General features: G+C 34.9%; 1 protein-coding gene across 1 annotated transcript in view; it reads right to left on the reverse strand.

Moving 5' to 3' along the window:
• The window catches only part of LOC110379189 (acid sphingomyelinase-like phosphodiesterase 3a), a 56,129-nt gene that overhangs the window by 27,352 nt on the left and 13,728 nt on the right, over nt 1-15,049 (reverse strand). Inside the window, exon 2 of the mRNA XM_064037343.1 lies at nt 8,926-9,049. Within this exon, the coding sequence (XP_063893413.1) occupies nt 8,926-8,995 (70 nt within the window). The 5' untranslated portion in view covers nt 8,996-9,049. The remainder of the gene's footprint in view (nt 1-8,925; nt 9,050-15,049) is intronic.

A 15,049-nucleotide genomic window follows, 5' to 3' on the forward strand; every position in this document is an offset into this window, starting at 1 on the left:
GATGAATTAAGCAATCCTCAACCTTCATTTGAATCCAATTGAGTTTGATTTTCAACAACACTGGCATTTAGTAAATCGAAGTTGAGAAATTGACATAAGAATTTCATATTTAGAACGACTTTTGTTTTAATGTGAACTTCTTTTCCCCAGCAAAAACACATAGAAAGTAGTGATGGGTGGGCGTTTTAAAGGCTATCTTTTGTTTATGACGTTCAAAAAGTGCTGTTTTGCAGCTAAGTTTGAATAAATGATTCTAGTTTGCGTTTGTGACAACCCTAATTGTGCGAATATGTAGGTAGGGTAAGTACCCACTAGTCACGCATTTTATCCTCATATGAGTTCATTCCTTTTAAAGGTTTGCCTTGTAAAGGGAAATCCTTATATTTACGATAGCTAACGCTAGTGTAAACAAGCTTTATGGGACACAGATGTGATGCTGTATGTTTTTTTCCTTATGCGTATTTTTGGAAGGTATATTTTTCCGTTTATAGACATTAACAGTAATGATTAATTGAAATATTAGGATAGTATGTATTTTTTTTATTGCAAACCTTATTATTATACTTCTTTTAGTTCAAAACTTTTTCCCTTAACTTTTTGCCGAATAACTAAGTACCTACCTAATCTTTTACTTTTAAAACAGTTTCACTCAAAAGTTGCACTTACAACTTAAAGTTCTAAACCTTTTATTTATAGGATTGAGGACAGTTAATTACTCCCACATAAAATATAATTAACAAACAAACAATTTCAACAAAATGGTACTCCTTCCAAATTAATATTTCGGCAATCTATAAATAGAATCAGCCGTTATTTGTTCACTTGGTTGGCGCATAAGTAAACACAATAACACTTAATTAATTCTATACAGAAAACTCCTTATGGGAACGCGAAAAGGTCACCATATAGGAAATCATAGCTATAACAAAATATACACATAAATTGGTAACAAACAAAGTTATATAATAAGTCCGTAGGAAGTTTACTATCGTAGTTATTATATGGAATCGGTACTATTTCTGAAGTCTATATTTACAGCCACTTTTACTTAGAAATAAGTCCTATATTTACTGCAAGGCTCGAGCTAAGTCTGTTATGTACTAAACATCAGTAACTTCGCAAAAAATACGAGGAAGCGTCTTAGTATTTTCTGATGCGTATGAAAAAATAAACACTGTTTATGGAATTATTTATGTATGAAAATACTTACATAAATTCTCACAATCATTTGTGAGAATTTATTTTCAAATTACATAAAATTTTTATGGCCTTTCGATAAATAGTCAGTATTTAAATTACAATAAAACTGTTTATAATAGCTCTTTCCATAAAACCTGCTATAAGATCACCCATTTATAGACCGACCTCGCTAAACTTTGCTTAACCTTATCTTTCACCAATCCTCGCGGCTATTACGAAGCCACGAGCTCTTCAATCTTTTTATTTAAAATACTACACTTCAAACCAAAAACCCTAGGCACTGTAATTCATTCATAACTCATAGTCAAAAAATCTACCATATACCAGCAAAATTCCAAAGACTACGCGCACAGGTCCATCAAACAACGTTCAATAGATTACAGGCCGCTCCCTTTTACAGCTTGCCAGAGTGTTGGCAGATCAAGTTGAATAAAACACGCCGCGCACATGTAGCCCTGACGAACTGTACCAGCGGGCCACGGAGTAAGGAAATATTAACAGAGAGATGTAGGGTCGGGACAAATATGTAAGTGCATGATCAAAGCAATCAGATACTTACCAATAAGGCGCTCGGGATGGAGGGGGATCACATGCAAGTCTGAAACTGCCTCACGCTGCTTGGGTTTGCTGCACCCACAGCTGCTGGGCTTAGCAGCATAAGGCAGTGTCAGTTTCTTTCTAACGAAATCCCATCACGTTCCTTCTGAATCCCTTTATGTACCAGAGCCGCAGTAACTCTTTCGAACAATCTCGCAGCACCGGCAGGTTTTTTGAGACCTCTGTCAACGATTAATTTAAGTATTACAAAAAAATTACGGGCCCAATGAAGGCGAAGACAGTTACGTTCGTTGTCCCCCGCATTTTGGCGTGCTAATTTCTTAAGCGATTTTTCGTTATGGCATCTCCACTAGTCATTTTGTTCTCCATGGCCTCGAACTGTACCAGTGGGCACATTGTGAACGATGTTACAAGTGACTACTCTAGTTGGTGCTAACCTTTATCGTCGGAGTAGTTCAATGGTTTGTTCCTTTTGTAGTGGCTGTTATAAGTTTGACTGTTATGTGTCTGTCTGTCTTTTAAATGGTTCAATGAATTTGGATGTGTTTTTGTTTTTAGATTAACTGGTAATTTTGGATACGATTTTGAATCGTATAACTAGTGTGGTGTTCCATAAGAGCCTGTAAAAGCCTGTGTGTAAAGCATTGTTTTTTTTTAAAAAAAACAATTGATTTTGACTTTGAAAAACCTATTTTTATGTAAATAGGTACAGTCAGCAAAAAGTCGATTAACTCAATCAAAATTACAAATTATCTGAACACTAAAATCTCAAGTGAAAATCTGTGCTCAACAAATTATTTTCTATAGAATATCGGATAGCCGCTATAACAAGGCAAGCCGTGTTAAAAAAGAAACCCAGACAGTTAACCACCCCTTTTATGAAGTCGGCTAAAACGATAAACACTTATTGTTATGGTCTACGATAAAAACCAGAGTATACGGAAGGTGTGTTTTATAAGAGCTGTTAATATAAAAATGTTTAACCCAAGCGTTGTTTGGAGTTCCGACGTTTTTATTTTATTTAGGTGGATAGCTAGCCCGGTGAATAATGTAGGTAGTTCTTACATATTTATATAAAGGAACATTAAATGTATTCTTATTGTTATTGTACGTCATACTTCCTTCTATTGTAATAATTATAATCACAAAAGAACGCTGAAAAATAAAACATACTTAGTCTTTTTAGAACACACTTTATAATGAGCTATTTCTATAAGCTTAATTTCTTTGATTTATAATATAACGAAAATTGTAAATGGCTATGATATTCATAACTGATCTTATTCATCGGTAGCACAAACATGACTGATTGCTCATTCAAATATGAAATAACGATAACTACACAAGAAACTTATTTACCCAGTAATTGAGCAAGAAGATATGTACTATGTATGTACAAACCACTATAATCATGTACATAAGAAACTTACTTTACCAATAACTGAGCAAGCAACACAAATGTTTGACAGATTTGTCAGATTGGTTTTGATTTGGCAAGGAACCCGAACGCTTGTTAGTTCAAGTAACTGATCACGCCTACTGTACTTCATTTTCACCTACAAGAAGGCGTGACCTACCTTCCTTATGGCATCTCCATTATCTTTCCTTGCTCCGTGATATATGTACGGTAGACCGCACATCAATGGTTACTGTTATGCACCTTAACTCAATAGTAATAAGTACGATTTTCCTATAAAACTGTTACCACTGACCTGAAGTTGACTGTACATACAATCCACGATAATTGCATAAGGAACATACCTTACCAATAATTGAGCAAGCATATAAACGTTAATATAGTACAAATAAATTCATAAAATTAAAGGCAAATACGTCTGACATCTGATTGACCTACAAAGGACTGCAAATTGACTCCCTATTGAGTGAGGGGTAACGTTCATGTATGATAACATTCATTGAAGGTACCTACAGAATATTATGTTAGGTTATTGACCCACAATTTGTTTTTCTTATCGGTAAATGTTTCATATTACCTTGTATTATGTCGGGAAGAAAATATCTGTTGTAATAGGTATGACAGTCATATCCTATAGTAATAATGTAATTCATATAGCCAGTTAACTAGTTATAGGTTTGTTGTCACACACTCATGTTTATTCTCTGTGGCAACGATGTGATTTCAAGTAACTTTAAAGAAATTATTATTAACAGTAATTTTGTTGCCTTAATTATTAATACTTAATATCTAATAGCTATAAGGAATTTTAAAACTGGATGGCTTTATCCCTGTTTACATTCTGGTTAGGTACCCTAAGTAGTCGTGAATGCAGCAACCGTTTACATAGTCTTTGACAGCTACGAGAACATACTACTAAGTACCAAGGCAACAAAGACCCGATTCCTATAACATGCAATTACCAAAAGAAAATCTATTTTGATTAGGTGTACAATTAAACCCAGAATTAAATGTATTCCAAACCATATGCACAACTAAGGTAAAACATTTCCGCGGCTATACATAAATGATGCAAGGGCACCAAGCTGATGTGAGTCGCGGGGAGACAGAACCAATGAGTCATTTATGATTACCAGGTACCGTAGAGTGTTGATGTTGAATTTGAATGTTATATGCCATAAATTAACAGTAAAACAGAAAACCATGGTGTAAAAAATACAAACATCTGAACTGAGTCTCTTTTGGCAAGTCGGTCAAAAATGTAACTGTATCATCAAAAGGGTAAACACTTAATAAATTGAGATATTATTAACATTTTTCTTCTTCTTTCGTGTCGATGACATGTCTTATAGTAAGATTACACTTTTTCAGCCCAATATGTGACCCACAGCGAGAGCACGGCCGGATGCGCTCATTAGGCCCTCCCGTGACAAGTCAGAGAATTAATAAAATTACGATTTATCGTTTCATCTAGTTTATATCAAAAACATAAATATACAACTAAGTACCAAAAGGTATTTGATCTCCACTTATAAATACCTACGTTTCTATCAGCAATCACACTATCTACTAATATTAAGAACATAAAACTTTTTTATGTACTACTGTTTGTTCCTCTTTCACGCAAAACGAATGGGTTTCGTTGAATCCTTGTGGATTTATCTGGGTGTGAAGTAGTTTCTTCAGCACCAAATTTTCCGAGCGTGCATTAGCACTTGAATATATGCTATAATTACTTAGTAAATCAAATAAACAATGGACACTTGAATTAATTGAGTACCAATCAACACGCAAACTGTGAATTATTGGTTTTGTATTTGTATCGTTACTATTGAATAAAATACTAGGCTTATTAACTTGAAACGTGTTAAAAATTTGTGGGGAGAGATTTTCCTTTTAGAAATAGACCGACCTACAGGCTAAATGCTGGTCACCTCAAATCTTACAAACAAACTCGTATTTAATGGAAATATATAATCAACTGTTTCTTTATCGATTGCTGAAGGTATCAATTTCTTCAAAGAAATTAAAAAAAGCAATTGTTTGAGTTATTATCTCTGTTAGGTAAAGGCAAAATTATTACATATTTTTACGCGTGAACAAGATAAATAGGACTCTAGATACATTAGTTTAATACCTACCTACTTCAGTCACTTAAGCGAAGTATGGTATTTTTTTTTCAAGAAACCAAAGCAAGGAAACTTCAAGTTTAAAATATACCTTGTCCCGGTACTTTTTTTATTTTAATACAATATTTGTTTTTTGATTGTAAAATGTATCATTAGGTGTTTTTATATTAAGTGTTTTTATAATTTGTATTATTAAGACTTGTAACAATTAATGTCATAAAGAAATTATTACTAGGTATATCCTATAAAGACTAACATACATTTTAAAAACAAGCCACAAAGCTTAAACTTACCGCTTGTAAGGCTTGTCGTACAATCAGACGCACAAAGCCTTGTAAGCGGCGGCATCGCGTGACCACGATGTGTAAAGCGCATTAGGACTCACGCACATTACTACAAATGTATTGGTTTTTGATCAAATTATGCAGGTAGTTTCTTGATAATCTGTATTAATGATGAAGCTGAAGAATTTCTTCGTTTGATTGTTTGAATGCGCTTATCTCAGGATCGATTGGTCCAATTTGAAAAATCTCCCAGTGTTAATTAACTCATTTTTCTGGAAAGGCTACTTTTTATTTAGATACTCAAAGTAGTTCCCGTTCGTCAACCACTGGCAAAAGTTTTTGAGTAAAAACTCATTTCTACGACTCTATTAAAGAACCGATTTTACGCCACTTCAATATCTAGAACTTGATACCTACATAACTTCGTCCAGGTAGAGTGGAAGACAAGTGTTGAGCCAAATACGACCCATATTGTATGCTTTTCGAAATCGATGCCTATATCGACGACTTTGTCAAATAACACAATAGTTTACTTCGGTACTTTTAAATAGATTAGTAAGGATACATTTAATTCGAACAAAATTAACCTAAATCCAACCACAGTAACAAATCACTCCGGCTTAACCACTTCTAGGGCTACATTAACTGAATTTGTAACCGAATATTTGAATACAATTAACTATTCTGCTGCCGAATCCACTACAAACACGGAAAACAAAATGACTAGCAGAGGTGCCATAACGAAAAATCACCTAAGAGAATAGCGCGCCAAAATGCGGGTGTGCGGGGGACGAGAAACGTTTTTATAAAAAAATATTTTAAACTAGATAAAGAACATTATCCATCATCAAACTCTAAAGTTGCCCTCGATTTCTCAATGTCAGGATGATGTCAAATCATCAGATCCTGACCTGATGGCTGTAGGACCATCTAGGAAGTGCAAATCAGTCGGTTTCTTTGACAAAGAGTTAAAGTAAACAGTAAATAAAAAAAGAAAACACAAAAGATGATGAAGAGAACAAAAAAAAACGATGAATGAGTACTACTTTCTTTTTGGGAAGTCCGTTTAAAAATAAAAAAAAAATCAATTTAAGATCTTTTTAAACCACTGATTTTGAATATCCAATCACGCCCACAAAATAGGGACTCGAATTCCAATATTTGTGCGTTTACCCACCGTATCATACATGAGGTATCAATTCTATTACCGAAGTTTAATTTATTATGGGAATGGACGGAAATTGACAAACCCTTGTCTGTTATCCCTTCTATGGTGACAACCATGGAGAACGAAATGATTAGCGGAGACGTCATAACGCAAAATCTTCTAAGAAAGTAGCGCAAATTGTTTGGGAGCCGAGGAAAGCTCCGCCCTTACACACCTCTCTTGGAACCAGTCCATTATTTTTTTAAATAAAATCACCAACCAATCAAGACTAATCTTTAACAGATTATTCTTGAATTGTCAAGAACCCGAACGCCTCTTTAGTTCTAGTATCGCACGTAAAGTGACCTACACGAAGTCTGACCTACCTTCCTTATGGCATCTCCATTATCTTGCCTTCCTCCATGGTTTTTACCCTTCTATGGTGACAAGCAATAATGCAGTTTGTGGAACGTTACCCTAACGTCAAACGCTCAATTTAAAGTTGTCTTTTCAGTCGGCAATTTGATTGAAGTGATGTTACAGGCGTATCAATCTCTCTGGGGTCACCCAGAGAACTGTCAAGTTATAATGGATTTTGATATAGTTGGCTGGTGATATAGTTATGATATTCTATCTGGTATGTATAGTCAAGTAAATATATAAATATATACAAAATTAGAACTGAAATTGGAGACTGTTGAGAAGGTCTGCCGACTACGATTGTTAACTAACAGTGAATTTCAATATCCTATCTGTTTGTTGATTTACAAATGCGCAAGAAATTAATTGGTATACTTTACAAATTCAAAATTATTTAGTGCGAACCGTTCTTGTATGGGGCTTATGTAAAAGTAGGTATTAGTAAACAGATTGACAGACATACGAATTTTTAGTCCAAAAAGCCGCGTGCTGTATAAGTTTGAGCGTAAAAAAATACACTCAATAACTCAAAATCATCGAGCTCCTTACAGGAGTCATAAAATAACCATTCTTGATAAAAGAATCAGCCCTTTCTCAACCCTTCACTCTCGACAGCCAACAATCCGTCTTACCATCGATATCCCATCAAAGTCTCAATTAAAGTTGCCTCCTCACAAACAATGGAAGACAATCATGACTGACAGACAATCAGTAAGATTTCTTACTTTCTGATTGCATTCATTCGATTGGAACCGATTGCTAAAATACAAAGTTATTTTCGATATAGCAACCCCTACTTTATAAATTAAAGCACTAATAACGTCACAGTGTAGCAACATTTTTAACTAGTTTAGAATCAAATAAGATGCAGCTAAGTACCAACAGGTTATATCGTCTGATTACTTAATCTCCACCTACGTTACTTTCACCAATAATTTGTGAATTTGAATTTGATGAAAATTGAATGGATTTTGATGAAAATTGCCAGTTATTATCTATACATGAGATATATTATGCTTTTTATCTGGGTGCAGAAATCGGATAATAACCGATCTCCAATTCTTCATAAAGGAATGAACCTTTTCCCAACCCTACAAGCGGGACAGCCCACAATCTGTCTTGCTATCAAAGTCTCAATTAAAGTTGCCTCCTCACAAACAATGGAAGACAATCATGACTGACAGACAATCAGTAAGATTTCTTACTTTCTGATTGCATTCATTCGATTGGAATCGATCTTTCATTCTTTTGCGAGGCTATCGAGACGTTGATAGGTATAATGGGAATGATTTGCAACTTGCAAATTAACCCTATGAATGATGGAGAAGAGAATCGGAAAAAGTTTGTGTATTAAAGGAAGTAATTTTTAAAAGGGTTCTTAAGTTGACAAAGTAAGTACCAACAGGATTTTATAAATCTATACTAATATAATAAACAGGAAATATTTTTTGTTTGTTTGTACCTAAAGGCTTCAAAACGAAAGTTACGAAAAATTCTTTTACTGTGGGGGAGCTATATCTACTATCTCTGAGGAACACATTCAAACTACATTACCTATTATTTTACATTACCTACATTATATTAAACAATATTTCATCCGTTGAAACTGCGGGAAATCAGCTAGTTAAAAATAAAAAGAAAGCGAACTTGTTAACCTTTTTTCAGTTTGTTAGTTGTTCTGAATAAACTGACATTTTGACCAAAGTAAGGTCAAGGTCACTAGCAGCTAATTTCAGAGTGGCAAAGTTATTTGAAAATTATAAAACTCACCAGTTTTGGCATGCGTGCAGGTCAGCGAGATGACACAAATGAGTGTCAGCACCAAACTAGAGGTCTTCATATTGAACACTTCACTAAGTCACTCGCATTTTCACTGTACACCACTTTGTTTTATCTGGAAAAGAAGATATTACTTTATTAATATTTTGTCACTAGGATAAGTACTTCCTTTCGAATAAAAGTACATAATTTTACTTATGACATAAATTACTAAAATTATAAGTGTGAGTGAGTTTTAATAATACTTAGGTTTTTGTAAATATATAACGCTTTATCGACAGTGCATGTTACGATTAAAATTTTCAGCAATTAACTTCTGATTCAGAAAAACATATGGGTATTACACCATTATAAAATTTACAAAAATATTTTAACCGCATATGGAAGCTAGAAAATTATAATGAAAAACAAAATAACATATGAGAAAAAATCTAATAAACAACCACTCTACACTACACGTACACTAAAAGCCATTAAATATCACCCAGTCACAATTCACACGAGAATTTATTTAATACTTTACACGGCCCACCAAGAAATGTGGGACAGCATACCATCTCGTCAATATATGTCAGAATGATGACCCAAATCGTACGAACAGAGCTCTCGCCTTGTATTTTCCGTGACTCCGATTCTTGCATTGAGACAAAAGATTTTTGTTTTTGGATTGTATTTTGTTTTTTTTTGTAGTGTCATAATGGTTCTAGTTTTGACTTGATATGGTATTGTTAACCATGGCTTGATAAAACAATTATGTTAGCTGAACCAGGGCACATTTGATTAGTCCCTAAATAAAATATATCTCAAAGTTTCTCATCTACAATTTTATTATATTTTTCACCATTCTTATTTAGTACCTTAAATTCTGTGTTGTTTAGATCCTAAGAAAACATATCTGTTTTATATCCTTGATAACCTTCATTGAAAATTCTGGTCACACCCTTCGAAACCTCAATATCAATACATCCCATTAGTGATGCAAAAGACAGACGGTGTACCGAACAAAATAAATGTACAAAAACACGATCTGACCTCAATACGGTTAGAAAAAGGGTAATGATGATGAATATGCGGCGTATGATACCAGCATACGTAATGTCGAGTTACGAGGGAAAAGAGTGTTCCGTTTTATTGTTCTTGTAGTGTAACAGTACGGCTGTCATTTGAACATCTTTGGCAGTCGTTACGGGTAGTCAGAAGTCTGACAACCAGTCTTAGGGTATCTGGTTGCCCGGGTAACTGGGTTGAGGAAGTCAGTTAGGCAGTCGCTCCTTGTAAAACACTGGTACTCAGCTGCATCCGCTTAAATTGCAAGCCGACTCGAACATAGTTGGGTAAAGGCTAGTCAGATGATGAAATTTTCTTCACAATAAACCATAGTGCAACTGGCCTTGCTTTAAAAATCCTCCCACAGAAAATAAAGCCTTTGTCAAACACGTATATACTCGTAAACAGAGGCAAGTACGAGCGAGTTATTACGTATTGCTCACGCATTCGCGGCCACAGAAGCTTTGTCAGGCCCCACCATGGAGAACAAAATGACTAGCGGAGGTGCCATAACGGAAAATAGCCTAATAAAGTAGCGCGTCAAAATGCGGGTGTGTGACACCCGATCATATTTTGTAATGACAAAAAATCGTTGACAGTTTTCTTAAAGAACTCGTTAGTTCACACTTAATTGATCGTTTTGGTCATGCCCGCCCTACGAATTGGACCTAGAAGAAGGCGCCTGACCTACCTGCATTATGGCATCTCCGATCATGTTAACTCCGTGGGCCCGACCTCTTTTTATCTTCCTCTTTCTGTATCGAACGTCCTTTGTTTGTCATGGCAAGCTACGGCAGCGATTTAGCAATTTTCCGGTGCCAAATAGAAGCGTTCTTAGTGGTCCTACCCTACATTTCTTTTTACTAATGTCATATTATTGGCGTAAGGCGTTTTGTTCCAATTGTATTTGGGAGAAAAGGGTTTGATTTGTGTTATGTTTCTGGTTATTGGATGTTTTGGAAAAGTGGTATTGCGATTTTTATTTTAACGTTCTGTGACGGGTTTCACTAAAGTTCGGAAGGCACGTTAAATTGGTCATTACGGATAAAAAGAAGAAAAAAGTTGACAACTAGTATTACCAAGGGTATCCAGGTTACTGGATAGAGGAGGACAGTTGATACCATGTAAACTACTGTTACTCAGCTGCATCAGGTAAGACTAGAAGCCAACCCCAACAAAGTTAGGAAAAGGCATACTTAGCAGATAACGTTTTCAAAGAAAATCTGTACGTTTAAAAAATCGCTGGAAAGCTACTTTCATTTAAGAATTAGGAACTTTTGATCCTCGAGGATAGAAACTGTTACAACGTTGATCCCGTAACACGAAGCTGAAGCGTTTCCGAAAGTTTCATGAAAATCTTTTAGTACGAAACGAAATTCAAATTCCGTCGATACCGATTCACTTTTAGTTTTCTCAACTTTTTTAGGAAACATTTCACTTTGCAAATCTGGAGACTCATCTATACTTACATAATAAAGAGAATCTTTTTTGCTTGTTCGTTTGTACCCTAAAGGCTCTGAAACTACAGAACCGATATGTAAAATTCTTTCACCGTTGGAAAGCTACACTCTTTCCAAGTAACATAGTTCACACAGGACGCTGGTGAAATCGCGGTAAAAAAGCTAGTTATTTATATATTAATAGTTTAACTGGACTTTCAGACTTGAGAACTAAGACTCATTAGTTTGAAAAAAAAAAGGTTCACAATAGATAACCATTACTTAAGTTGATGTCAAACAATTGAATTAGCAACAGAGTTCTTTAAAAATATTGGCGGCACTTTTAAGAATTTCTATGGAGTAGAAACTCTATTCATTTTCTTTGCAGACACCTATTTAGAAGTACTTAGAGAATGAATTGTGAAAGAATCGAGAGAGTCACTTTCATATTTTTGTATTATTTTCATTATTTGATGTCCATTTAAGAAATACAATAGCGTTCAAACAATGCTTTTAAGTATTCTAATTGATATAAATTATAGTGTTTGACTTTGAATAACATTAATATTAATGCCTTCATTTTATACAAACGGCAATATAATACATAATTAATAGTCATGCTTTTAATAGAAATTTCATAAAAATCATCATCCTCCGAGCCTTTTCCCAATCACGTTGGGGTCGGCTTCCAGTCTAACCGGATTCAGCTGAGTACCAGTGCTTTACAAGAAGCGACTGCCTATCTGACCTCCTCAACCCAGTAACCCGGGCAACCCGATACCCCTTGGTTAGACTGGTGTCAGACTTTCTGGCTTCTGACTACCCGTAACGACTGCCAAGGATGTTCACTGACAGCCGGGACCTACAGTTTAACGTGCCATCCGAAACACAGTCAATGGTGTTTAAGATATACTTAGAAAGTACATACAAACTTAGAAAAGTTGCATTGGTACTTGCCTGACCTGGGATCGACCCCGCGCCCTCATACTTGAGGTTGGTCCTTTACCCACTAGGCCACCACAAAAATCAACTTGTATTTTTTTACTAGTTTTATGTTTACCTATGTAAAGTACCTATGTAAAGTGTAGTCCATCCTTAATTGATATTTATTAACAAAACAAATTACCGTCACCCCGAAACTTCAACAAAAAAAGAAAAAAAACATAATATTCACCCTCACAGCTCGTAATGACATGGCCCAAAAAAATATTCCATTTCACGCGAAATCAGTGGCGTCATTATTAATAAAGGTGCATAATGCGACAGTCAGTATAACGGAACGTAAAGGAAATGAGCCGGTAATGATGACAGATACATGCGGATGAATTGACAGTTCGGCCCGATGGTAATGACAACGGGTAATAAGATGTTTTGAATGTTCGCGTTTTAAGGGTTAATATTGTGCTTGTTATCATTTTTATAGCTTTTTTTTTGTTTTTGCTTTTATGGTAGTACAAACGTACTACCATAAAAGCTCCGAAACTTCTGAACTGATTTGAAAAATTCTTCCATTGTTGGAAAGCTACAGTATTCCTGCGTAACATAGGCTATAGTTCATTCGGGTTGCGGGACGCGACTTGATATACGCATATTATATTAATAATTACAAAACTAATATAATCTATTGAATCAAAACTAATATGATATTTTTTAGACACCAATATTAGTTTATCTTTTGACATTATTTTAAATCGATCGCAGCGGCATGTTTCTTTTCATCCAATTTTCAACTTGAATCTCTAGTAATCTCTTACAAACGATTTCTGTCAATCAAATCCTACCTGAAAGATACATCAAGGAACATTGTTGCAATAACAATTTTCCGTTCAATTTAAGTACATGAAATGTTGTTTTGTGAACAACTCTAATTAAGATAAGTGCCCTTCCACATTTACTAATGTTTTTTATAGCTCTTAATAATGTGAATGGAATCCCATAACGTTCCATATATTCAAATTTCTTCTGAGAAGTACAGTTGGAATGAAAACTTGTTTTTTTCTAAGCTTAATACTGTTCACCTATTTGTTTATAACTAATTTTAACCGACTTCCAAAAAAATTGGAGGTTCTCGATTCGTCGAAATCACTTTTTTTTGTATGAATTATTCTTTATCTTGGGGAAAGCAATGTAAAATCTGTACTTAAGGTTTTGAGTTTATCGTGAAAATTACTCGTGAATTGACGAAAATAGTAACTCTTTTGAGTTATATGTTTAAAAAATGTGATATGAACTGATTTTATGGTAATACAAATCTCACAAACTTTTTTGCATTCTACTAGTTAAAACTATTCAAAAAATAAAACCATTTAACCCAAAAAAACTTACACTACGACATTTAAAATCCGCATTTCACCGTGTAATTTACGGGCACCCGTAGAGATTACGTCAAAATTTCAACGGGGAAATATATTTGAAATTGTCGGCCGCGATACCGGGCTCCTTTCTCCATTCCTCGGCACTTTGGACCGCAACACCTTGACGTTTCGTTTAGGCTTGAAATAAAACTACAAAAAGTGTGAGTTAACCAGAGAGTATAAAGTAACGAGTGGAGGTGCCATAACAGAAAATCTCCCAAGAAAGTAGAGCGCTTAAATGCGGGTGAGCCATGGACAAGGAACGTTACTGTCTTCGCTCTTATACGCCTTCTTTGAACTCGATCATTTTTTGTAATACCGAAAATCGTTCACAGATTTCTTAAAGAACCCGAACACCTAGTTAGTTCACTTGTAACTGATCGTTTTGGTCATGCTTAGCGTACGCGTTTGACCTAGAACAAGGCGTGACCTACCTGCTTATGGTATCTCCACTCATCTTTCCTTTCTTCGTGAGGTTAACCCTTTGCATGCGAGCGTGTGTGAGTGACGAATCCTGAGCTGTGATTGTGAATTGTGGGATTTTCTTTTATTTGACTTACGTGATTTAGGATTTTTGGTTCGTTGTAGTTTTTTTTAGTGTGAATTGTGTTTGAATATATTTTGATCAGGTGGAGCAACATTTTTAATGTTCAATAAAATGTATAGAGTGTCAGCCTGTTTCTACGGCTTTCAAGCCAAAACTATTGAAATGAATTTTAAAGGAAAAGAACATCAATAGGCACTTTCAATGCCTATGTTCTTTACTTTTAATCAACTAGTTTAAAATATTTTTACTAAAATAATTTTCACAACTTACATTTACAGTTGAAAAGTTTAAAACTAAAAAAAAAAACAAATCTAACTTTATCTCAAAACGAAAACAAGTGAAGCCCGAAAAATGTACCAACATTTCCTACTTTACACAGCCTATTTTAAAACGTAGGTGAAAAAGAAAAACAGCGCTGCAAAACCAAAACGGTTGGCGCTTAAAGCGGCTAGAAAACTGCGAACTATCTCCGCATTACGGTTGGAATCTCGCCATAACAGTTGTCCAGGTTTACCGTACGGTGTGTAGTACCCACTGTGTTATTGTAGTATTATTACTTTTCACGCTGGCATTTAAGGGTTACGAAGTGCGAAATATTTTTATATTATTGTGCTGAGCGCGGACTTGAGTTGTGGTTAAAGCTAGTTTTAAAAGTAATCGTGTTTTGTAGCATTTGAATTGTAGCTGTTGTAAAATGTGTTGTTTGTAAAGTAGATAAATGAAGCTTG

This window comes from Helicoverpa armigera, chromosome 12, assembly GCF_030705265.1.
Source record: "Helicoverpa armigera isolate CAAS_96S chromosome 12, ASM3070526v1, whole genome shotgun sequence".
In the NCBI taxonomy this organism is placed as follows: Eukaryota; Metazoa; Arthropoda; class Insecta; order Lepidoptera; family Noctuidae; genus Helicoverpa; species Helicoverpa armigera.